Below are 26,444 nucleotides of genomic sequence, written 5' to 3'. Positions count from 1 at the left end.
AGCTGATTCAAAAAATCAGGTTTGTGCAGCAGTACCTTGTGTAAGAAATATTTGTTATAGAAGCATTCCTAGTGTGCTTAAATTTAGAGGGTAAACTAGTAATGCAGAAAATTTATCTTTTTACAGCATGGACACTAATGAAGTACTTGAACTCTCCACTATGAGAAAAAATGAGCTCTCAAGCAAAACTGCATAAAATGACATTTCTGGAAGCAAGAGTATTCTGATCTCAAGCAATGCTGCCAGCAAACTGATACAGAAGTTTCTGAAAGGTAACTCAAATCTCACACTTTCATGTTGAAGTTGAAAACAATGTCACCATTGTGGTTAGAATTCCAACACAGTAAATTTTCATCTAAGATTCTAGAAGCAACATAGTTGTGACAAAGCAATGCAATGGTGACACGTATGTTTGTATCATCACCTCAGTTAAAAGTGTCAGGAAGGACAGACCAAGTATTCAATAACAGTAATTAAAAAAGGGCTAAATAGAAGGAAGAAGATTTACAAAGAAGCAGGGGGAGGGGGGCAAGACAGAAAGCAACAAGAATCATTGTCATGTCAAAAAAACCCAATTCCACTGCGGTGAAATGAAAACAAGACTCTTTGAAAACAAGACAACACAAAGCCTAGTTGTTTTTAACGTACATGTTATTAAAGCACATTCATTCCCTGTAATATTGCCATGTATCATGATTTCTTAATAGAAAATGAGAATCATTTTTAGGAGGCAAGAATTATTACCTAAACCCTACCTTCACTTTTCTCCTGCAGCACTCTGGACAACTGATTCACAGCTTCATCCACATGGAGACCATGCAAATCCAACACATTCATAGGCAGCAACGAAGTATTTACTCTCTCAAAGATTTGCACAGCAGCAGCATGGTTAGCTTCCTTCATCTTCTGCTCATGAAGACGACCCTTTATTCATAAGCACAGTGACTATTACACACTGAAAAATAATTTAAGCTCCACACTGGTCAGTGGTTTCAAAATGACAGCACTGGTAGGGTGCTTTTAGTTCAAGTTTGAACCAGTAAAATTTGTAATACTAGCAGAACTTCTGCAAGATGCTCAGTGAGAGCATCATGAAATCTTCTTTTGACCTACTCACAAGCAGATTTCATGAAATCTGTGAGAAACTACTCAAAGCTGGCACAAAGAAGACAGTGTAACAAAAGCCTTGCAAGGAGAAAAAAGAGGCAGAAAAGGCACAAAATCATAAAGTCTTTACATAAGCTAAAAAGTTACACTCCATACTGAGTTACAGGTTTATTTTCCTAACAATAGATTTTTATTTCCTGCACGTATTTTGCTAAAATTATAATGAAACAGTGTCAGGAAAACTGCCCAACAGATTAGGAAAAGCCTGTTGACTGTTGTATTTGAGGTTAATTCTTCTGAATGCATTCCCAAAATTTCAGACAAGGCAAGGGTAAACACGAATAATAACAATAATAATAATGCCTATTATCTCTCCTAATACTTTTGACATCTTTTATGACTGACAAGGTCAGTAAGTCCCTTCTGGAATGAGGGCAAGGAGCAGTACAGTTAGTCACCTTACAAAGTGTACGAGTACCAACTCCTTCCCATGAACCTTGCAATAATAACAGCTGAGAGATCAAAGCAACAAATTATATCCTTGAAGATCTGTAGGCACAGTCTGAAAAGGAATGGAAGATTTAACTCCAGGTATTGGACTGACAAAGGCTCAAGAGAACAGAAGTGAAAGTCTGTGTTACACTTTCTTAAAATGGATCATCTGAAGTGTATTAGTGTCAGACCCAAGACAGCAGCTCTGTAACTCGCTTGCAAAGGATTCCCAAGACAAAGGCCACCAGGCATAAAGTATTTTTTATGAATAAAGGTAGCTAGTTAGCCTTTTTATTACCTAAGGAAAGTATATAATAAATAAATTTCAACAGATTTACAATAGACTGTATTTGTTCTTATGGATAAGAACAAAAGTAACAGGACTTGAAATTACATTTCTGTTTAAAATCCTGCAGACCTTTGTCTCAAAACTTCAAGAATATATGAAAAACATAAAAGGTTCATAATAAAGACTGATAATCAGTATTTCCTACATGCACAGTAACAATCTAAATATTTAAAGTTATACCACTTGCATGAAAGTTTTTTGAATAAGCAAATTCAAGTGATTTATTATTACATTTTTGTTCTGTCATAATACAATCAAAGTTTAGAATTATATGCTTCCATAATGTGAATTCTTACCAATTTTTTATATGCTATTAGATGAGGGGAAAACTACAGCCTTTGAAGATATTTGTAACAGATTTTTTAAGCGTGATGTCAAGGGAGGGGTCTCTTGTGAAGGCACCAAGAAACCAGTGTAATGGAACTTTGATTACAAGAAGAGATGAGTCTTAAAACAAAGAGTATGATCAACAGCACCGATCAGCAGTACTCAAACTGGTACATACTAAGAAATGTGCCTGAATCAAGGCCAAAGAGCCTGTGTTGCAAGGCCAGAGCACGCAAGACTGAACAGCAGCAGATCTACACTCCATCGTCAGATGTATCGTGAAAAGCACGACATACACACCTCATTTATCCCAACCCAAGACAGACTGTAGCCATAAAGATAGTCAGAATGAAGAAACGAAGTCAGCAGGCAGCAATCTTGCCCAAGATTTATGGAGGATGAAGCAAGCAAGACTCTGCAGCAAAAGATGACATCTTAACACCTGTCTGACTCCTACAAAGTACAGAAGATGCGTCTAAAAACAGTTCAGCACCAACATATACAGAGGATTCAAGAAATTATGTTTGTTGCAGTCCACAGTACAATCCAGTGAACCTACCCAGACCACCTGGACACAAATCTTGGTGTTTACAAGTATGTGATGTGATGTGAGAGACATCCAAGACAAAGGAGCACGTGTGACTAAGCACTCGATTATCACCTTTCACGTGGTCTCACACCAAATTTGGTTACATTAGCTTCCTGTGCCAGTATCATTACTAGTGGAAGTGAATTCACTTGTGATTATCAATATAACACACGGGGAACAGTGACCAAATTCATCAACTCTAGTAGGCATGATGTTTTCCTTATCACTTCCAATTCAGTGTTTAAGTACCTCCCTAAGTTCAGACAAAAAGCACAATGTTATTGTTTACCTGATGTGCATAAAATGCTGCCACAGGCTTCATACCCATGCGATACGCCTCCCCAGCCTTTTTCAAACATTCCTGTCTCTTTTGCTGGTGACAAAAAGCTTCTGCTCTTAAATCTTCATATTGTGGATACTCAAAGTCTTGAAACATTTCACATAAAGGATCATCCTCTTCCTTACTTTTTTTTGCCTGTAGGAATTTGCATTGTTAAAGTTACAGATGCATTGCTGGGTGTTTTCATTAGTTTAGTTTTGGCTATGTTTGTAACTATGGTTTTAAAAAAATGTAAGTACCTTCTTCTCACGGTTCTTTGCAGCACTGTAGGAAGAAACAATTTCATTTTGCTGCACACATTCTTGAGCTATAACTGTTTTTACAGGATCTGCCTCCAGAACACAGTTCAGAAACTGTTCGGTTTGTTCTAAAGAGTAGCTGAAAAGAATAAATAAAATCTGTGACTTTACAAATACATAATAGCTGCTGTATTTATCTAAATTCAATATAACAAACCTTGATATTGTTACAGAACTAGATTACAATGAAAATAAACACTGGAATGGAATATTCCAGCTTATTAAAGAAAAGGCTTGCAGACTCCTTGTAGGGCATTACTGGCACCAACACACATGCAGTCTTGGTTGTTAACTGAGGGGCACTTGAACATTAAAAGGCAAATTACGTACTGAAATAAATTGCATCCTACCTTAATCAAAGGGATATTAATAAGCACTGCTCTTTGGGCTGGGTAAGATAGTTAATCTTAAATCTTCTCTGGTCAGGGTTACATAGTTCAAACTAATTTAAAACAAGCTCAGTTTTCTGAAACCCTAATGAGGGAAAATCCTTGTATTTTTAGTCAAACTTTGTTATCAAATTTAATTAAGACATCAGTTGCCAACAGATTTCTAATACGCCCTTTTTCTTCTTTATTCTTGCTCTTTAGTAAGCTAACAAGAGCAGACTGATGGAAAGTAAAGAAAGATTTGGGAAAAGCAACACTATGAAGACAATTTCAAATGTGAAAAATGAGATGGTGAAATGTTTGAGTTATAGAAATGGATGAAGGATATATTTTAAAAAGGAAAGATTTTTACAACAACCTGGATGAGCAGCATGACTGACAAGTAGGTATGCAAACCCATATGTAGAGACAGACATTCAAATGGCCAAGGATGAAAAAAAATGTTTTTCTCAAAAAAAAAAAAGTTCATTTCTCAGAAATGTGTATTTAAGAAAGTAGACACATGTCCCAGAAACATAATGCAAAAGAGAGAAAGAGAATGTCAGCAGGAAGAGATGAGGAAATGGCTCATTCCTTCAGAGCAGCTGTAGTACCCAGGAAGCTACTCACAGGTAACACCAAGTGATGGTAGTGTTTTCCTCTTGGGCAGATGCCATGTCCTGTGAACCTACTATTACCACACCCACTAATTTCTCCCACTAGATTTTAACCTCAGCTCTTGGGAAAGTATGCAGTTCCACTGACAGTCAGTGAATACCAGAGACACTCTTCTCCCAGTGAAAGAAACTGTCTATTTCTCAGTAAAAACAAATGTGTCTTATACCCTTTTTGTCTTTAAGATCAGCTAGTTTTGCCTTTATTTAGACTAACAGAAAGTGCTACTTTGGAAAAAGACATTCTTTATTAGTATCTTAACTCTCAATATTTACAACTGTAACTGAGCACCATTTTTACAAAGAAGTAAAAAGATTTCTTACTTATTGTCCCTGAAGACATCCATTAAGAAATTTTGATTAATAGTTGGAAACATCTCAAAAAGTTGCTTCTCCTTTAGTTTAGCAGCACAGTCTTTTCTAGCTGTAGAAGGAACACGATTCTACCCAGAAGACAAAAGAAATATATTACAAGTTCTTGATTAGAACAAAATACAGTAAAGGTGGAGCCAATCCAACTTTGCCATTATTTTTTATGATTTAAAAAGTATCTACTCTGTTGGTACGCACCCACAGCAGTGACAACATGCCATATCAGCCTGCCACACCTATCAGCATAAAGTAAGGATGGCTGAGTTGTATTATACATCACTGCAGTACTCTGCAGTCTTTTGAAGTAATGCAACTGGAGCTCCCTCATCATTTGGACAAAGTAAAATAAGGATTTTTTAGGAGAGATTTAATTTTTGGAATTTATTCCCTGCCAGTCCATCTAGTCCAGTGCTAAGCTTGTGCAAAGTCCACCTCTTTTCTCTATACTGAGGGCCTGGGTTGAAACAACACTTTATTATTAAGTAGCATAAACAATTTTGTTTATGATGTATCTAAAGCTCTGGCTGTAATAAATATTCTTACTTGTGAAGTCATCTGAGAAGATGACATAATTATAGCCTAGAATCAATTGTACTGATTGTTCCAATATTCATATTAAAAAAAAAAAAAAAGCAAAAAAGTGGTCAAAATAAAGCCAAGCTCCATGAATCCAAACTGAAAATAAAGCTGTGGACATGACAGTAGCTGTTATCTGTAGGGCACATACATGCAGCTCAAAGAAAGAATCCACAAGCCATTTTCCAAGTACAGGCCAATTCATACAACTTTCTACACCGGTTCAGAGCTCCTCTGCTTTAAGACAGCCGCTTATCAGAGACTATTAAAAATAAGAACGCCTGTTCTGAACATCGGTGGGGCAGTAGAGGGCACTATCAGGCACAAGCCAAACAGGCAGGGTGTGGGAACTACGCATGGAAAAGAACTAATGATAGTCTGTTAAAGAGTTACTGTTTGCTGAGAAGTGGCTGAGAAGTGAAACTTGATTAACCTCAAGTACTTATTTTAATGTCTCATTTGTTAGGAATGTTTGGGGTTCTCCTAACAATAACAAAAAAAATTACAACAAATTCAGTATGCTTCTAAACAAACAAGGCATGGAGTCAACTAAGAACTTTTTTTGATATTGCTGTCACAATAAAAAGCATGGAAGATCATATGGGTCTTTGGTTTTAGCTGAGCAACCAAAAAACAATTCAACCAAACACCAAAGCTAACTTGGATAGTGAAATGCAGCACAATCCATTTGTGAAACAATCAAAATATTACATTCTAAATGAGACTGCATTTTTCAAAAAGAATCATCTACCTCAAGCAAACTCCTGTATCACAGTAATCCACAATACCAACTGGCAAGCATTTGCCTCACAAGTCCAAGCTGTAGTCAGCAGCACAGGGATGAGTCACCAAATAAGATATACTCTATTTTACAGGAATGAATCTAAACCACATTATTAAAATGGTGCTATCCATACCAGGTCCTCTCTCTCTTGCATTGCTATTTCTTCAGAAATTATTTGTCTGAGAGAAACTTTTTGAATCTGAGCATTCCAGTGATCCATAAATGGAAAAACGTCTGATGTTGCTGGGGTTTTTGTCTGTATATCATTAGATGTGTCTGCAGCCGAACTTGATTTTTTCTGCTGTATTCTGCTGTCTTCATTCTGAGATAACAGCGCTTCTGAGTCATCCGTATCTATCTGCTGCATCACTGTAGGACATTTAAAAGCAGTAAAAGTAGGGTGACAAAACACTTACTAGCTTATATATACATTAAATGCCACAATAATTAAGACAAGTTTTACAACCTATACAGTTTGAGTTTTGATAAAACAAGATTATTAACGCTAAAACAGAAACCAACACATTGCTTTCATCTGCTGCACTTCCATTTTCCAAAGAGTGTCTGATCACCTTTATTTTGTGAAACAAAAGAAAACCACCAGACTTCCTCACCATATTTGCAAGTGCTAAGACACATCTAACAGCTGTAAACCACCTTGCACATGCATTAAGTGTGGGGCTGTTTGTTTTTATAAAATAATCACTAACTTGTACGTTTACCTGCCTTTCTTCTATAACTTAAGGAAAGATGCTTAACAATCTGGTTTTATGCTTCTACAAGTTAATGTTTAACTTAATGGCAACAGCACTGCTTGGTCATTAGTTTGCACCCACACTGCAATCCAAGTCTGCAGTGGGGTTCTGCAATAGAAGGACATTTCTTCTGTAAGCTGAATGAAAACTGGATTATGAGAGATGTTAACACTTTTTGAACAAGGCATCCATCTTCCTGCTAAAATCACCCATGACAAACAACATGTGAATGTTCTATTCCCTACCTCCCTTCCTCACCTGCAGAAATCTTACTTGGCTAGTAATTCTCTGGTTGCTCCTTTTCTTGCCACAGAGAATTCCTACCAAACAGCTGTCTGCTTCCACCAGAGCTTCTCTAAGCTTTCTGAATGACACAGAATCCTAGGCTTTATCTGGAACTAGTGATTCTGCTTATAATTAACTTCTGTCCCCTTCCCCACGCTGTCTTAAGAGATTGATAAATGGATCACATGGCAATAAAATTCAGCCTACTAAATAAAGTCCTCATTTTTCACGGATGGAGTATTTGCAACCTTATGTTTCAAACAATTAAATACTTTTATAATGAGCATTAAGTATTTTTACAATTAAAAGAAATACACAACATACCTTCTGCAGACAACTTACACGATTCATCTCTCCTCTGACGCTTCTAAATAAAAATAGTAAAATCAGGAATGTTATAAGTTATGAATTTTGCATGAAAACTTTGCAGTGTTAGCTTCTAATTGAAGAAATTTTAAAATAAGGTCTCACTGTATTTCTCAAAGATTCAGTATTTTAAAATAAATATATTTAGGAAAAATAATTATGAAGTGACATTTGTAAGCTAGAATTATCTTTCTAAAAACACATCAAACCAGAGAAGCATGCCCCCATCGCTAAGACTTCAAAGCCTTAATTATATAAACCAAACAAAAATTTTGCCAAAAGACATTCCAAGTCTTACAGAGCTGTGAAGGAACACAGGTTAGAGAACTCATGTCAGTTATTGCACATGGAGATGTTTTGTATACAGAATAATTCATAAAACTGAATTCATAAAACTGTTTTTACAGGTCATAAAAAACAATAAGGATTTTTGGCCAGTAGCATTTTTAATCAATCTTGTAGTGAAACTGTGCACTGTGATCCTTCTTTTTTAAGAATCTTGTTTTCATGACGAGGTACTGATCACATCCTGTAAAACGTCTTTCAATAGCTCCAATGATTATGACATATGGATACACTCCATCCATTTTACAAACTACTATTACATTTTATCATTGTTCTTGCAAAGATAACATCTTTAGACCAAAACATATGGAGACAAATGGTCTGATAAAACACAGGCATGCCACACCGTATCATAAGCGAGAAATCTACTGACCAGAATAGATTCTTTCCATTTTTCATGAATCACTTTTGCCAAATTCAGATCAATATGAACCACACAATCCTCAACAGTTAGCGATCCTTGTGGAACAAAGGAGAAAATATTCATTAAAAGCATTCTATAAAAACTTATATAAGTAATTAAAGTGCAGTATCTTAGACTTATTAATTTTAACTTTGGAGATTCTACATAAACTGATCATGCCTGAAAAAAGAACTTCTAAACAAAGAAAAGCATCCCACAGAAATTGTTTTCAAGTCTTCAAAAGCATAACATTAACTGTGTCTTGTTGAAATATGACTAACTGGACAGCTGTATTTTTCCTCCTGCTTTCCATTTTTCTAGCAGACCCTTCTTTTCTAAAGCCATTGTTAATTGAAAACAACAGTTTCATCCATGAAACTGTGATTCCCCCTATTCCATTGCAATCCACATGGCAACTGCTTTTCTGTACAACACACCCACCACAGCCCAACAGCAGTCACATCCCTCCTTTCCAACACACAAAACTCTGAGAAACAAACTCCAAGCATCCCCCCAAACTCTGAAGGAAACAGCGGGAATGATAATGGAATCATAACAAAAGCTCTTTTTCCTAAAAAGGATGTTTCTCACCCTTCCAAAAACAAAAAAAGCAAGAAGTATGTATGCATCAAATAAAAAAATTGGGCATACTTCAGACACAAAAAAACCCCTTTTCTGCTATAAAAAGCAAACTTTTTTTTTTCCAAGGAGGTAGGCATGTAAGGCAGAGAGGTCAGCAATCAAACCCACCAATAAATCAGGTATGCAGGGTTTCACATAAAGCAATCTTCAAGATGAAAGATGGAAACCAGAAAAAAAAAGTGTGGGGAAAAATGAGAGAAAAACATCAAGTTGTATATTACTATTTTCTTTTTTCCTTTTTCTATCACTCTAACTTCTGAGATGCATATTCAAGCTGCCTATGGCTTCCTTAACCATAATCTGGTCTGTTGTCATCTTTGAAGTATACAGCCACACTTCATCTCCCTTAACAATCCATCTTCTTGTTCCCCAACTTAACTGATGCCATAAGCTTTTTTTCCCCCTTTCTTCTTTCCTAATCAGCCACAATTTGCATATTCCTTATCATCTAAGTATCTCTTCAGAGTCTGAATATAAGCTCAAGGGCCTGTTGCTCAGAATGCAAATAAGCCAATATATTTTCTTTTTATTTTGAAGTATGTGCATGTACAAAAAGACAAAGGCAGAAGGTAGCACTACTGCACTTATATATTATGCCATGCTTAGTTCAGTTTCATTTCTGCATTAACAACATCATCTGCCAGTATTATGAGGAATTACAGGAATCTATTCCCTAAAAATCAAGCATGAAGGGGGAAAAAAGCATAGGCAAAGAAAGGTTTCCTACCAAATAGGGTTTTTTTCCATAAAAACACGTATATAATTACATCATACCTGCATCAATGCCAACAGGTCCAAATATCTCTTTCAGCTGGAGTGCTAGTTCAGGAGGCAATGTTAGCTCTAGGCAATCTATACTGAAGGCTGCATGTGATGCTGGTACAGGGCTTTGTCTCTTGACTTTAGTTGCAGCCCAGCTTGGAGTTTCAATTTCTTCTTTACCACATATCTCCCTGGAATTCTCCTGAGTTTCTTTATCCATCTCCAATTCTTTATTGCTCCTAGGATGAACCAGAGGTGCACAATCCATTTCCAGTAACAAGCCAGTCCCTTTGGAACTTTCGGCATTGCTTTCTGAAGGGTTGCTGTCACTTTCATTGTTTAATTCAGATTTCAAATTGGTAGAAGTTGTGTTAGGATCATGAGGCAATCCTGCATCAAGTTCTGAAAGTGATGGCTTATTTACAGTTTCTTCAGGAGGACTCTCACTCTCTCCTTTCTGCTCTCCTGAAAAGGACAGCTCAATGACACCTGCTGCTGAGTTGCTTGCATCAGCTCTAGGGGCTGAATCCACAGAATTTTTCAGTTCCACTGAATTATCCAATGAGGTAGCAGTGAATGAGTCAGCACTTGTCACAGCTGTCTTGGCAGCCCTACTTTCTGCAATGCTGAGTGATGAGTTCTTGCCTTCTAAACCCTCAAAGGTATCACCAGCCCCAAGTACTTGTGGGGTTTGTTTGCAGTCTTTGAGATTCTCATCATAGTCTGTACTTGCCTTGACCACTGGCTCAGCTTCACTTACCTGAAAGCTTTCAGTATCAACAGCTTTACGTAACTTTTCATCAGAGTCTAACAGTAGACCTGTGGCCCAGTCTATGTCTTTGTTACATCTTTCATACAGATCTTTCAGAGCTTCAAATGAAACAGACTCAAAGAGCTTACAGAGTGTATGGAGTTTTTCAGACTCATCAATATTGATAAGCTCACTTTCCTCCACAAAAGTGCTTTTATCATATGTAACTCGATAGGGTATTTTTTCCTGAGAATCTGAGGCATTATCTATGTCTTTGGGTTTGAAGCCATCCAGCCTGCCATGCAATACTTTTGTTGTCTCAGGAAAAAGCATTTTATTTTCTAATCTCCACAGGAGAGCAAAGTCCTGGGATTCAGTCTGTGAATGGCTACTTTTTTGCCTACAAAAGTTTGTGTCCTGTTTTTCTTCTGCCATGTTAAGTTGAGACAAGTGATCCTCTTCTATGGGATGTGGCAAGCTGCTGTTTGTAAAAGTGAGGGCTAATTTGTGATGTTTCCTTGCTCTCTTACTTTGCTGAGATTTTTCCCCACTTACTATTTCACTAGCTACTATTTCCTCTTGGTGCACAGGCAGACTCCTCGTATCTGGTTGCTCTTCAGTGTTCACGGGTGACCCATGAATCATATGTACAGTTTCAAGAGCATTCATATCAGTGTCATCTTCAGTACTTCTGTCTTCATCACACTGATTTAAATTCGTCTTTCTCATTCTCCTTGACCTTTGTTGTCTCTGTTCTAATGAGGCTGAGACAGGCCAATATCCTAACATTTGCAATTCTGGTGTAACTTCATCTGAACTAACAGAGTAACAGCTACAGGGCAGATTTTCATCCTCACGTCCTTTCTCAACAGTGTACGTCTCAGGCAGGCTCACTTGCTCTCTACCTATCTCAGAATGCTGCTGACTGGGAGTTTCACCTTCCTCATCACTCTTCAGAGGAGATTTTTCTAGTCTTCTAGGTTTTTTAACTCTCTGTCCCATTGTTTGTTCCACGGGCCAATCACCCAGAAAGTTTAGTAGTTCTGGTTTTCCTGATGCACCAAAAGCCATACTGCTTGGTTCCACTGTGTTACTTGTTTGTGTTGATTTTGGCTCCATACATATTTTGCCCAATTGCTCAACTGCAGTTTGAACTTTGAGACTGTTGTTATCACTGTGTTCCTCAGCTCCACCTGTGTGCAAGTTCACAGTCTCTTCAGCTGGGATCAGATCTACCTCATCTATTTTTGCTTCGGTGTTTTTTTCTGTTATTAACCCCTTTTCTTCTTTCTTCTCCAAGGGCAGCTCTTTTTTTATGTAATCCGATAAATTAATTTCCAAGACATCTTGAACAGTGCTGTTCTCAGAATTGTGTTCCACTGAGTTATCTTCCATTTCTTTTTCCTCTTTCTGAAAATGCTCAGCATCACAACTACTTTCTAGTGTTAGAGAAATACTGGGAGATTTATCAACTTCAGCTAATTCAATAGGCTCCACCTCAGAAGCAAAACCTTCTTCCTTTACATCAGAATGTGCCTCTCTGTTTCTGAAAGACAAATTGGAATGAAATATAAACTCATTTTAAACCTTCTTAAAGCACTTGTCCACATTTTTCATTCCCATTAGAACTAGAGAGTTTAACCTAGTTAGACTTCCAGTGAGAGGAAAACAAAGTCATGACTTAGCTGTAACTCCAACACTCCTCAATAAAAAAGGAGCTAAGCAAAGATGAACTTTCTGTAGTAACTATCCCCATCTTACTAGAGCACAGGGCTAAGAACACTTTCTCAGGAGTCAATCTCCCCCCCATCCCATTTCCAGCATTCAGTCTTGTATCAAAGCACTTTGCTGCCAGACATTTCCTCATTCAGATCAGCAAGTCTGGTAAATATATTTTTATCTAATGACTGTTGCTCTCTCCTGTTGGCTTAATGCTAAAGACAGTCTAGACATTAACTAGGAGAGAATGTGCCTTTTCTTGTCAAACCGTTCTTCACAGACAACTACATTCCATTTATTATCATTTCAAATACATCACACATGCAAAACCCAAGTGAAATAATAACTGAAATAAAATGAGATTTCCTATGTGTCCTAATTTTGGCCATAACACAGAGGTTATTCTATACCACCTCACATCATTGCTGGAGCAGGAATGGGAAGAGGAAGGGGAAGCATTGCGTGGTTTGGGTCTCAGTGGGGGCACTGAACTGGGGAGTGCCATTCCTGAGCCACGACACTGTGCATCACAATGCACAGCACGATCCAGGCTGGCAACTGCAGAACACTCATGGATACAAGCAATGCAAACCTAGGCAAGTTTAAATCGAGTACACTGAAGAGCAAGTAGGCAACCTGTTACTACTGCACAAGGAATCCACCTCCTACCACAAAGATATAATCTAGTATCAACACACAAACTTGGAAATAGTAATTTGCTCTTACTTAGGACTACATTCTTCTAGAAACAATTTACAGATTTTAAGTGCTTTGTATCTATAGCATATATCCAACAACACATTTCTAAGATAACACAAAGTCAGTCATGATCGGCTTCTTGAAAAGTAAAACACCTCTAAAGGGAGGCTTTCAAAAGCGTTGGAAAGTTGACTAGACCCCTTGACTGTTCATTTCTGAAAATCCAGAAATTCTTAAAAATTAAGAAAACTATGTAGGGATGTTTTTTGTTCCTTGACTGTCTTTTTTAATGCATTTACCGTTCAACACTATTACCCAGGTTTTGTCGCTAAGAAGCTAAAAGGCTACATTTTTAGCCTTTTATTTCATGCTACAAAGCCGGTGAAAGAATCTAACCTCTGGCTTTCCTCCTGACAAGGATCTTCTTCACTCCAACCAGCAGCTTCTGATTTGTCTGGAACTGAAGAATCCAATATACATCTAACAGTAAGACAGCGTTCATACCGTTCCAACATTCTTTTGATCTTTTCTTTAGATACACCATGAATGTTTCTCCTATGAATTGAAAAAAACAAACAAAAAGACATCTAAGATTTGTGTATTACAATGACAAAAGAGAATAATTTAATAATAATTTAAGAAATTTACAGCAAGACTAAACAAAAAATTCAGGGAGCCAGATAAAAAGCTGTGAAACAGCAATTCTTTCTGGATCAGTGCACTAAGGCACTGCAAACAGGACACATCAGACAAATGGCTGCTCCACTTCTCCACCCCATCTGGTCTCCCAGTACTGCAGGTGGATGTTTTGCATAATACTAAAATCTAAAACTGTACTAATAACACATCTTCTTCAAATAAGTTTCAGAAAACACATTATATCAGATCCTGACAGAGATGCAGGATATGGAACTGGGTACAGAAGGCTTATGAATTCAATCTTCTTTCTTTGGTTTTGCTTAACTCAAAACTCACTGAGCCTTTAAGGAAACCTATTCACCTATTACTCTGGACACCTTTTGGCCAGAAAACAGATGCTAACTCTGTTTAGCATCAACTAGCACTGTGTTCTGCTGCAGTTCCACCTAGAACACGTGCCTCCTGCCAAGGATAGTAAAAGAGAAATTGAAAATACAGAAGAAAAAGTTTAACTTTTATTTTAAGAAGGAAAATAATCTACCTTAGCTCACTTGAAAAGCAACCAACCTTAAGCTAAACGTGCAAATTCAGAAGACAACAGATACTATAAAATCACAAAATAACTTCTGTTAGAAGGGACCTCTGGAAGTCCCATACTCCAGTCTCCTACTGAAGGAGGAAGTACAGCTACATCAGGTTGCCCAGAGCTTTTCGTCTGATTTTCAGTATCCGAAATTACTGCAAGTCTACAAACTCTCTGGGCAAACTGTTTCCAGTACCCAACCACCTTTAAAGTAAATGCTGGGCTTTTTTCTTTTTTGTAATCAAAAGTTCCATCTTGATGATGTTTGGTTTGCCCCATTCCAGCATAGTTCTTTTTAGTCTTTTCTATAACCTTTCAAAAGGTAGCTGAAAACAACAATATGATTCTTCTTCAGTGACCTCTGCCTAATGCAGAATAAACTACTCTTGCCCAGTTCCATACCACCTGCAAATTTCCTAAGAGTGCACTCTGCCCCAGCATCCAAGTCATAAAAATGACATTAAAGAGCTGTAGTCCCCCCGCAGAGGGACATAAGCCTTCACTTGGACAGTGATCATAACATTTGAACCTGGCATCTAGCCAATTTTCTCATTATGTTTTATTATTCACTTCCATAGGGTTTATGTCTTGTCGATTTCAGCCCTAAGTAATAGAAGGTCCCGCTAAAGAAGAGCTAAGCAACAATGATGATGCAGAGGTTCGTCCCTCTTAGGCTACGAGGTGCTGACTGCCCTAAATTCAATGACAGCAGAAACACTTCAACTAAAGCAACAACCCCAACCTGACATAATTTTTGCAACCTCAGTAACCTAACGGAACAGTCACTATTCCTTACACGCAAAGAACTCTAATAATGAAAACATGCCAGTGTCTATTGCTAACAGTACCTTTTGCATGCAATTGAAGTGATTCTTCTTTAGAAAGATATTCTAATACATATAGAAGACCACAAAATATCATTAAAAAGCTACTTATTATCACAAAAAATTTGATAGATACTTTGCTACTTCAGCAGTCATTGTACTAAGCTATACCATTTTCAAAATCATAGCTTATACTGTCTAATATGTTATTTTCCTTTACATTCTTACCTTTCAAGTTCTTTTGGATTAAACTTCCACCAAGTGTCTGGTTCTCGGAACATTACTTTGTATTTGAACTGCTGAGCCTGAATAAAAGAGACATAAAACAGAACACGCCACATCACCCGTTTCTTATTTCTATGACAAGGCACTCTATATGCATAGCTTGCTTCTTCAAAGCTGTTTTCCTGTATTTTTGATACCTATTAAACATTTGGAATATCACTTTTGTTCAGTGTTGCACTTTGGTTTATACAAACTGCGATTTTTAAAAACACGTATATGTATCTCTGACCATAAAATTAAATGTGTGCCATGATGTGTCCTCTCTGAGACAATACTGCAAAAGATCTCCTCTTTTCAGATACAACATGCACATGAGGAAAATGCCCAGCTTACATTCAGAGCTGACCAGATGTGAAGCAGCTCCAAAATAAGCAATTCAGTTACATTAGTCCAGCTATTGTGGACAGCCTTCTTGCCACATGGGAAATTTGATCAACTGCAAGTAAATAGTTCCTATATAGTCCAGTCTCATCATGACAGAAAAGGAACCTCAAGTCTAATCAGGAGAAACACTGCAAGTATTGTGCTGTTTCTCCCCATTCCTATTTTTAGAAAAAATTCTTATCACTGTATCAAACACTGTACTTCTGGAAGAACTCTTGTTGCATCTCGATTCCAGTATATAGCAAAATGAAAGACAAAATTTATCAAAGAACTACTTATCTGAGAGCTGTTAATAAATGTAAGGATAATAAAAATAAACATTTTATTAACAAAAATTATCTGTGTTGAAGTCTCTTCATTAACATACACCATATGTAGGGTATCTGCTCAAAAGCTGACAATTATATGTACTACACTCTCTGCTGTTTTTCTGTAACAGGCAAGGAGAAATCCCAGATCTACATTAAAGTACTTTTTTGCAATGTATTATTTCAGTTAATCAGAACCAATTTCATATAATAATGCTGTTCTAGCTACCAACCTATACAGTCAATTATCAATAGCAAAATACACTACAGACTCTAAAAGATGCCCATTTGGAAACTATTAAGTGAAAAGGTGGGATCACTTCAACAAAAAGTATTAAATAAATCTGCGTAACTTCAAGCAAGCTAGCAATATTTGGTAAATCTAGCTTCCAACTGGTATCTGCCTCTACATCATATTTAGGATGAAATGGAGTTTTCAAGTTTTACAGAGCATCACACATCACTCATTCACTGGTGTTGATTACATTTTTAAAGTAGCTTCTGATTTTATTGATCATATGAAAGAGGAACAAAATTCAGTTTCTTCAACATTTGCTTTTGGCCCCAAGAACAAAGCACCTGGCTTTGGCTTTTGGTAACTAGGCCAAGTTAATGCTTATATACCACATGACACTGAGTCACACGACACAACATGACACTGGGCAATATGATCCACACAACGCTTTTTTTTTTTGTACTCCAGATTTCCTTGTGGAATAGCAGCTAGATTGAGAAAGACATTCCCATGTTAAAGCATATGTTGTTGCCATGCTAGCCAATAATCTCTTTTCACATTGGTCAAATTGTAATACTAACCAAAGCAACATAAGGCTTCATCTCCCATGCTTGTATGTTTGTGTTGTCAATTATTATAGGAGAGATTCTCCTTTCAAATGCTTCTTTGGCTGAAAAATACACATGTACAAAACAATGTAATACAGTTAACTTCATTACAACAGGGTGAACGTAATACTCGTTCTCTAAATTTGTTATATTTTTACATAGATAATCCATAATGATTAACCATTGCGTGAAGAACTCTTGCCATAGCTTGATCTGTTTCAAGGCCCCCTATTTCAGAAATCCCCCCTCACATGTAAAGCTACTGAGATATGGCAATAACTTTCGAATTAACATATGTATGATAATCAAAGAATGAAAATGCAGATGTAAAATGCACCAAGATGACTAATTAATCAGTAAATTAAACTAAAAAAACTACATGATCACCTTAAAGTGGACTTCTTTGTTGCATACAAAATTCTTGGCTTTATAACAGTCTTAAGATTAGCCCACTCTGTAAACTGTATAAAATATGAAAAACCAAAAGAATTAATGTAATTTAAATACAGAGTAATGAAATGTACAGAACCACTAACTTTGAGACACAGCACTGTGTTTCTGTAGCCATGTTACGATGTGTCTAAACAAGCACAGTTCTTGTTGAATCCCACATTTATTAACTCCTTTCTCCACGGGTAGAAATATGACAGCAGAAAAGGGATCATGGTTCTAATTTCGTAAGTAAAAGCTTAAAAAGAATTGTTCTACAGTGAGTTTAACACAGGTCATGTCAAAAAAAACCCCATCCAATCATGAAAAGGGGAAAAAATAATTTATTCTGTCTTGCTCTTATAATTTTGTTTAAATTTGACAATTTCATGTACAAGAGAAAAAAAAAAAGATAACGAAGAGCAGGAAGATGTGTATTATTTGTATCCTTATTACTTACTGCCTATACATATTATGGATCATCTCAGAAGAAATATTTCTGAGAGATGGTGTAGGTACCCACTCTGGAAATGGGACACTACTCAAAATACATACCATGATAAAATCTGATGACAAAACACACTCTTGACAAAGACACTGGCATTTCTAATTGCAAAACACACAGTGAACAGATGACTTCTGAGTTTGTGCTCATATTCTTTTTCTGTACATACTAAAAAATACTTCTGTGATGGGATAAATGCTTGTCACATAACAAGCCTGGCAGATTTTTAAACAGCACACGAGCACTGAACTGTAAATGAGATAGCTAATCCCTCATTTATATCTCACCTCGTTTCCTGTTCCAGTCATGTGCTTCCCCTAAGCAATCAGGATCATAATGGTATTGTCCATGTTTGTAGAAGTAATCATCAGTACTAAGAATGATTCCACCTGGGTTATCCTCAAGCAAATTCCTGTGAAAGACCAAGAAATAAACAGCTTTTTCCCCCTTCTCCTCCCAGGCTCCAATGTCTACTGCCATACGTACTTTTTTTTTAGTCTCTTCCACAAAACCAAAATTATGTGGAATGGAAGCAGCAAATTTAGGAAAGAGAAGGGGAAAAAAAAATCAACCTCCAAGCAAATACAACCTGTAATAATTTCCCTCCTTTGTTTTTGTCCAAAGGCTGAGGATTTTCTAGGGGAGAGAGCTGATACAGTTTCCCTACAAGCATCTCATTTCAAAACAAGGGAGGTATTTTTCCATCTACGTGTAGTGACATACTTTTACACTGACAAATATCCTGTATTAATTGCATCAAATGTTTCGGGTGTCAGTCAAAAGGAGTCTAAGTTTAAACTAGGCTTCTAGAAAGTAAGAAAAGAAATCAAAAGTTCTTCCCAAGAAGCTTCACATTTACTACTTGCACAAAAAAAGTTGCAAAGTGAAAGGGGAATTTCTGCCTGTAAAGAGCTGGCGTATTTCCATCAGTGTCATTCCAAGAAAACACTTGAACTAAACTGGGACTGAAAGAACACAGCAGATCTAACACTACAGCAATGATGCTCTGCTGACAAACTCCTTTGTTCAGTGATAGAAGTTAAAGCTCATCACTCCTATTTCAATTTCCACTAGGAAAGGACCTGCAAGCTACTCTGCTCTCAGCAGTTATTATTATCCATCACACTGCGTGGGCTGTGTAGCTGGCAATTAGGGTTTACGCATAACTATTTACAAGTGTCAGAAAATTGTCTCTGCCTGTGCCAAATCCTGTACACGATTAAGCAATTTCTTTTTAGAAGCTCACAATATAGATGTTCTACCTTGCCAAATATGATTTTCCTGATCCTGGAACACCTCTGAGAAGAACAAGTACTTGACCTATAAGTTGCATCTTTTTTCTCATCATGTGACAAACACGTGGCTGCTGTGCTTGCGAGAGGTTCAATTTTGAGTTTCTATCTTGATTTCCCCATACCTTCAGAGAAGGGCTGCCATCCCAGGCATTTGAAACCACTGGGAAGGAAAGAAAAAGTCCTTTTTCTGAAGTTCTACAGTCAGAAACAGGTCTCCACTGCCCTGGACTGGCAGCCACAGGAATTACAAAGCTGTTACTTCCACTGGATGGATAAAACACAGGAGCCATGAGATTCCACTGTTGTTGAGACTGACCTGATGGTGTAGAAAAATTTAAGTTATAACCTTGCTGAGTTTGCTGAGTATCTGCAGGTCTTTGTATTTTGAAACTGGATGTTTCAGGAGAGATACACGCCTCTGGAAGAGAAGCACTCTGCTGGCTGCTAAAGGCAGTCACTGCATCTCTGTGTTGTTCCAGGCACCTTGAAGTAGGATCTCCAGTAACAGCTACGCCATGTTCCACAGATCTTTGGGAGGACCCACAAGAAGCAGCAGTCACACTACTTTGATCCAAAACAGTACCTCGTGTCTGATCAGAATTTTCACACAATACTTCTCCATTTGATAGTTTATATACTTCTGAAGCCACATCATGTTCAATGTGTGTTTCCAACAAATCAGAATCTTCCAGTACCTGTGCAAAACTGTCGGACGCAGATGGTGAGCTTGTCTGGATGCACAGCTGACTCACTGGTGGCTGGGAAAAGCAAAAGTTTTCTAAAACCTCTTTATTTGTCTCCCCTTGCTGTGGAAAAAGTAGGACACTGCAAACCGAATCAGATTTTTCCCCCTCAGGAAATTCAGTAAAACCATCGTGCTCCACAGGGTGCTCAGGTACTATTTGGTCATTTGCAGAATTAGGCAATTCCTCACTCAAGCTGTAACTCTGGAAGGCAGTTTCTAGTAAGGAATCCAGTTCTCCAGTCAGCTGCACACCAGGTGACAGGACTTCTCCCATTGCTGCTCCAGAATAACTATGTGTTGCAGTACCTTCCCCCGTTCTTTCATCTGCAATAGCTCTTTGCTGATTAACAAGAGGTAATGATGCTGCTAAATCAAAGCCAAAGGTTTTTGAAGATACTACTCCTTTGGCATGGGTGGACAGCTCTAGAAGATGATCCATAGCGTTTTCTACTGTTGAGTAAGATAAACAGAATAAAGCATGGTCAACTAAACAAAACCCAAGCTGATGTATATGCATTTTTTTGACTTGAACAAGCCATTTTTTACAACTAAAGAAACAACCAAAAGACAATTCACCAATTCACCTTTAAACATAGCTTCTGAAACTCCCTTGATCCATTTCTCATTAGAAGTAAAGGTGGAACTCAATACAGACATATTGAAAAATAACACCCTAATAAATTTTTAAATTACTAAGGAAATACTGTCAAAAAATTACTGATTTTAACTGGAAAAAAAAAAATCTCAGCTGGATGTTTAAATGGATACTTATTTCTAACCTATCTCATATAGCTGAAACAGTGTAAAATGAACTAAAAACTCTGCGAAGGATCAAAGAGACAGAAACATGCAAAATTCGTTCACTACGGCCCACTTTAAAATGTCCTAATATAGCCTGAAAAATCCAGTATCTGGACTAATTCTTTGTAAAGCCACTAAATGGAGAAGGTGCCAGTGATCAACATGAACAAAATGAAAAGCAGGCACAAACATCATCTGAGCCCTAAAGCTAAGCTTCTGTTTTCCTGAAAGTGTAGCAAAAACTTTAAGCTCATTTAAGTATGATTCTGTCTGCACTCACTGCACAAAATCTTTGTCATCCTTCCAGCTTCTCCACTGAATGAAAACAACTTATTAGAACTCAAATATGCTAACCTTTTCAGTTTTAAATTACTGTTAACAGTACAAGGCTATGAACTCTACAAGTTTACTGCATTCTCCAATAAGCTTTAGAAAAAATTTGTCATAAAGGTGAATCTTATTAAGAGTTCAAAGCATGAATCAGTAATTCCATCAAATTCAATTTTAAAATGAACAACAATTATAACAGTACTCTCAGTTTGTTCTTAAGTTTAAAACTCTGTACTATTTAGGGAATAAAAACAGTCCTTTTAATGGTTACCTAGCTTTTACACATATTAAAAAATCCCCAAATCTGCTTTCTTTGCACACATTCTTACATTATTACACATTCTTACAATAATCTCAGTTAACCACATCTGATCATATGAATATGAACTGATTAAAATTTGATAAAAGCTCCATATATGGCGAATTCCCCTGCAAAGTAACTCCTCAGACATTGCTATCCAGCACCTCATGCAGTACTTTTATCGTAAGCAAATGACCTTGCATATAGAGGAATTTTAAAACCACAAAAGAATAGGAGGGACTGGGCATAAATATGAAAATGGTCTGCCAGGAGAGCTGGGTATGTAGGTCAGCAGAATGCAAGGAGAGAAACTATTTCCTTGCTTTATTTGCAGCAAGGCTGCAGAGAACTAAACACAACAAACAGGATTTATCCTGCAGAAACTAATCCCCAGTGGGCACGACAAGATGACAATGCAAAATAAATGTAAAACATAAGCACAGTTCAAGTATCTAAGGAAAAGCAAACGCTGCCAGGATCACATATGGCATACAATCAAAAAATTGTGATCTAGAACATAAAATACCCCTCCAGCCGAAACAGCTTAGGCATCTTGCAGATATGGCACAGGAGCTAATTGGAAAAGCCAGATTCTCCTCACAACTCCACCACTGCCTGCTCTGTGTCACAGAACAATCCACTCTAAACAGTACCTCCATTTTTGAAGTACACTGCTCCATTTACCAGCCTCACAGAAACATTGTTAAACTTGAAAAATCTTACATGGTTGTAAAATTTCAAAATATTATTACTCACCTACTTATTAAAAGTTAAAACTCATAAATATGATTATGACACCCACACCAATTTTCCTGGACTAGTTAAGAGCTATCTGCACATGAAGTAAGACTGTAATGTCAGCTGTGTAATATTTACCTTTAAAATCACATTCAGACAGAACCATATAAACAACACTAGGGTCTAGGTCAGAAAACATCTCTGACATGCGGTTCAAGAGCTCTTCCTTATTGACATAATGCATTGCTTGTGCCACTAAGTGGCTTGGGTCCCCCTGGGATACAGCAACAGCAGTTCTGTCAGAATTGCCATTCTTCTGAGAAGGACTCCCACCAGTTTTCCTCTTCCGCGGCATTTTGTTTTCTAATTCCCAGTGTGCTTCTTATTCTGGTTTGTTCACATGGGGCTGACAGCACCAAGCTTAAAAATCACAAAAAAAGCTCTCCTAACTGTGACAGACTGAACAGAAATTGCAGACCTGGAACAGAAACAAAAAAAGAATCCACAATCACATTTCCGTGTCTTCTATTTAAATACCTAAAGGATAAGAAAAAAAACACATAAGCATACAGAAAACATTTTCTATATGTCTGCCTTTCTTGTTTTCAAATGGCTGACAGCTAGAGCAGCCTTATTTTCCAGTTAACTAGACTCTGAATCAGTGTCTGGAAGAGAGAACAAATAAAATGTAGCTTAAAAGCAAAATCCAGAAAAATAAAATTTACAGTGCCAGGCAGCCAGTTCACAAATATTCCTCTGCTACTGAGGACCAGTTAACATTATGGAACATCTACATTCTATTAACACTCAGACACTACTCCTCTTACAAAAGTACTGGAAGACGTAACAGATGTTACCAAATATTTCAGAAGTCTTTCATGACTTCCCCCCCCACCCCTAACATTTTAAGAATAAACAGAAGTTCTTCAGTGTTCAAATACTGAGGAGGCAGAGAGGTTGTGGAGCCTGCAACCCCACATATTCTCAAAACCTGACCTAAACAGGCTGTTTCAGGGCTTGGGTAAAGTGCTTCAGGCACCCCAGCTTGATTTGATTGCTGGGTTGAACCAAGTGACATCCGGAAGTGCCTCAGCCTATGTGGAGATTTTTGTGGGGGGTTTTTTTGTTGGTTTTTTTTTTAATTGTTAAAAACATTTTACAACTGTATAAACCATAAAACAAGAAGAGGATTCTGTCCACCCCCCAGACTTCTGCCATGAAGCCTTTGAACACACCTAGTTAAAACATGACAGCATCTATAATAACTGCAATTACTGCAATAATCTTGCATAGAAAAAGAAAGCATTTATTAATTGAAATACAAGCATGGTCTCCCTTTTTTTATTTACATCAGTATCAAAGCTCTGTTGAGTTCTTGTGATGATCATAATAAACTAATTTATATTTTTTACAAGTAATTATTCAGAAGAGTAGCAAAGCTTAGTAAGGCTCAGAAATCTGAAGTTAATTACAGCAAAGAGTCGCTATTTACCAATAACAATTACTGAATAGGCCATAAAATACCAGTTTTTATATACATGAGGTATTTTGGCAGTGGTGATCAATTCAACATGTGCAGATAAATCAATGGCAGCACTTCCATTTTCACTTGGTCCTTCCCTCCCTGGATCACCGGCACACAAATGACAATGCCAGATTCAAACAGCACTTCTCCATTATCCTCTGTCAATCTCTTCCAACAATCAAGAGATTGAACATTTAGCAGAATGCTGACTTATGTTCTCAAGTCATAGTAATTTACGAAAGATATAGAAATTTACAAAACAGACAACTCCAGGATCCCAGGAGTTTTTATCATGTGTATATGGACTTTACCCAGACAAACCAGATGCATATGTGAAACAATAACAAGGTCAAGGAAGTCTGAAATGCATGACAAGGAAAACAATACACAGGAAAAGGAAGAAGCAGACTTCCAAAAATAAAGGAGAAACCATAGTGGAAAATGCTAGTTAGCCAGATTGAGTTGGGACAATTTCAGCTGATTTTTCATCACACTCTTTTTGGTTCACCTCTTTGATTAGCCATCCTTACACCATTCTTTACTGTCATGATGAAGTATTCAACAATCAAAAAAAAGTTACAGCAGGTCTTGTTTTTCAAACTTCTGTATCTAATTGATTCACCCTCTAGCCAGTAAGAAAAGGTTGTCCTAACTTAAACAATGTTGACAGTGCTAAAAAATGTGATTGTTCCTCAGTAAAAGTGGTTCAGGGACAAAGGAAAGATCCCACAAGGGAGAAGGTTATTCATGCACCTTGACATTACTGTGCAGAACAGTCTTCAAGCAGAACACTTCAAGTGTTGTCAGTGTTTGAATCCAGCTCTCTTAAAATGATCAGTCCTGTAAGGACATGCTGCTGAAAAACATGCTCTGACTGCAAGTCATAAGAAAAGAAATAAAGAGGTAGCAGTCAAGAGCAGGCAGAACACACAGAATAGAGGGAAAAAAATCCTAAACTACTAATTGAGTTACAGTTGATACCAAAAATATTCACAGAACTCTTTAAATCAAAGAGGTTGCATTAGCAGTAAACAGAGTTTTTCAAAATCATTACATGGCCTTATTTTCAAGAAAACAGACCAGAGAAATATTCTAACTATTAGTGAATGTTTACTAAAAGTATTAAGACACTTCTGTTTTACCTGTGACCAGGTTCAAATGGCAAATAATTTATCAGTATTACTTCTCTTCATTTTTTAAGGACAGAGGAAGTCTCTAGCCTTGACACAATGGAAGAGTCAAACAATATGAACACAGCTGCCCAATATGTATATATTTTTAAATTTCTCTGAGTACTTTAAGGTAGTTAACACCATATTTACAAAAGTGGTTGGTTTGATTTTGGTTGGGTGGAGGTGCTGACGGCTTTTCAGTTTGGTTTGCTTTTGGGGTTTTTGAACCATATCTTAATTTCAAACTACATAAAAATTTTATCATGCAGTGTCCATGCAAACCTTCTGGCTTTTAAAGAAAACCAAATAAACACAGGCACATACATACTTACGAGCAGGGACTGGAAAAAAATCTCTATTTATAATATATATAAAATAGCAGTGGCGCAGAACTTACATCTTTAGCTTCACTGAGTTGCCCCACAGTGGGTCCCTTCTCATCTTTCCAAAACCACCACTGATGGCACATTTAATACAGATATGCTTTTAAAAAATATAATGCACTTTTCTGTCAGGAAACCATACTTTCCAACATACAAATCAGATGTCAGCAGAAGTGGCTGTTTCCTCCTGACAAAGGAATAATCAGAATACAAATTAAAATTTATATTTTGCTCACTTTAAGCAGTTTTAACACTGAGCAATACACTTACTAGGTTTGAGTAGATTAAGCACAGGTAATATCTTAAATAAGTACCAAAACGTCAAGCTGAGCTCAACTTCAACTATCCTTTTCCTAAGGATAAGAACATCTACCTGATTTGAGTTCTTAAATGATTTCTTATCTAAAAAAGATGACTTACATCAGGTAAAGAAATAATGTAGCAGAAGAATTAGCAAGAAATAAATATAAGTTTCCTCACTTATCATTCCACTTGGTGCTTCGCCACAGTTCTTAACCATCTTGAAAAGGTCTACATATCAATGCTGGTGAAGACTAGATTCATTCCATCATGTGGGAAATTAGGCAAATGAAACCTGGCACATCAAAATAAGATTATGTTACATACACAGCATATTTGTAAAGTCCTACTGATGCTAAAGAACTGCACTTCAGTTCATCAAAGTATCTGCCAACTCCTAATCCATTGTGTACATATCAAAGACGTTAGGTCTACCCAAAATCTGACTTAATTCCAGTGTACATATTAGCCTAGAGCTGTCTTGTGCAAGTCTTGTGCTTCCATACAAACTTAAACCCCAAACAGCAATAAGAGCACCAAATAAAATAAAATAAAAGAATAAACAACAACAACAAAACCCCAAACACATAAAAAAACACCAAAACCAAACTAAACATGTACACCTAAAACAGGTAAAGAATTTGGAACAACTATTCTGTCACACTCCTATCATGACATGTTGATGGCCTAAATACTCTTCACAAGAAATGCAGATACCCATCTCACATTTTACATACAACCTCATTCCACTGCTCCAAAGAATTAAAAACTGCTATCAAAACACACAAAGCACTTCACCTAAGCAAGAACTTGATAATGAGAATCCAAATTTACTAAATAAAGGACATTGCAGACATAGAAAGTTATTCACTCCAAAAAAATGGCTTCAGAAAAACCATACCAGGAAAAGCTGAAAAGCCATTCAACGATTTTACAGAAAAACCTTACAAAAAATGTTATTTCCACATTTGTTCATTTGCATTTTGAAGTTTCCTGAATGAAGGGAAACAATTAAGTATTTAAATACAAGCACAAGAGGAAAAGCAGCCA

General features: G+C 37.0%; 1 protein-coding gene across 13 annotated transcripts in view; it reads right to left on the bottom strand.

Annotated features, from left to right (window-relative positions):
• The window catches only part of N4BP2 (NEDD4 binding protein 2), a 54,641-nt gene that overhangs the window by 6,093 nt on the left and 22,104 nt on the right, over positions 1–26,444 (bottom strand). For all 13 annotated transcript variants that reach the window (XM_040064169.2, XM_040064164.2, XM_040064174.2 and 10 more), the window contains 16 exons: positions 25,575–25,689; positions 25,109–25,281; positions 22,153–22,492; positions 19,067–20,294; positions 18,092–18,216; positions 16,844–16,932; positions 15,279–15,355; positions 13,401–13,559; positions 9,848–12,132; positions 8,402–8,487; positions 7,642–7,684; positions 6,411–6,646; positions 4,870–4,988; positions 3,444–3,582; positions 3,154–3,339; positions 756–924 (listed from right to left, as the gene is read on the bottom strand). In XM_040064169.2, the coding sequence (XP_039920103.1) occupies positions 756–924; positions 3,154–3,339; positions 3,444–3,582; positions 4,870–4,988; positions 6,411–6,646; positions 7,642–7,684; positions 8,402–8,487; positions 9,848–12,132; positions 13,401–13,559; positions 15,279–15,355; positions 16,844–16,932; positions 18,092–18,216; positions 19,067–20,294; positions 22,153–22,369 (5,158 nt within the window). In that variant the 5' untranslated portion in view covers positions 22,370–22,492; positions 25,109–25,281; positions 25,575–25,689. The remainder of the gene's footprint in view (positions 1–755; positions 925–3,153; positions 3,340–3,443; positions 3,583–4,869; positions 4,989–6,410; positions 6,647–7,641; positions 7,685–8,401; positions 8,488–9,847; positions 12,133–13,400; positions 13,560–15,278; positions 15,356–16,843; positions 16,933–18,091; positions 18,217–19,066; positions 20,295–22,152; positions 22,493–25,108; positions 25,282–25,574; positions 25,690–26,444) is intronic.

Source organism: Hirundo rustica, chromosome 5 (assembly GCF_015227805.2).
Source record: "Hirundo rustica isolate bHirRus1 chromosome 5, bHirRus1.pri.v3, whole genome shotgun sequence".
Taxonomy (NCBI): domain Eukaryota; kingdom Metazoa; phylum Chordata; class Aves; order Passeriformes; family Hirundinidae; genus Hirundo; species Hirundo rustica.
The sequence above is the reverse complement of the archived record's forward strand: the minus strand, read 5'-3'. Positions and strand labels throughout refer to the sequence as shown.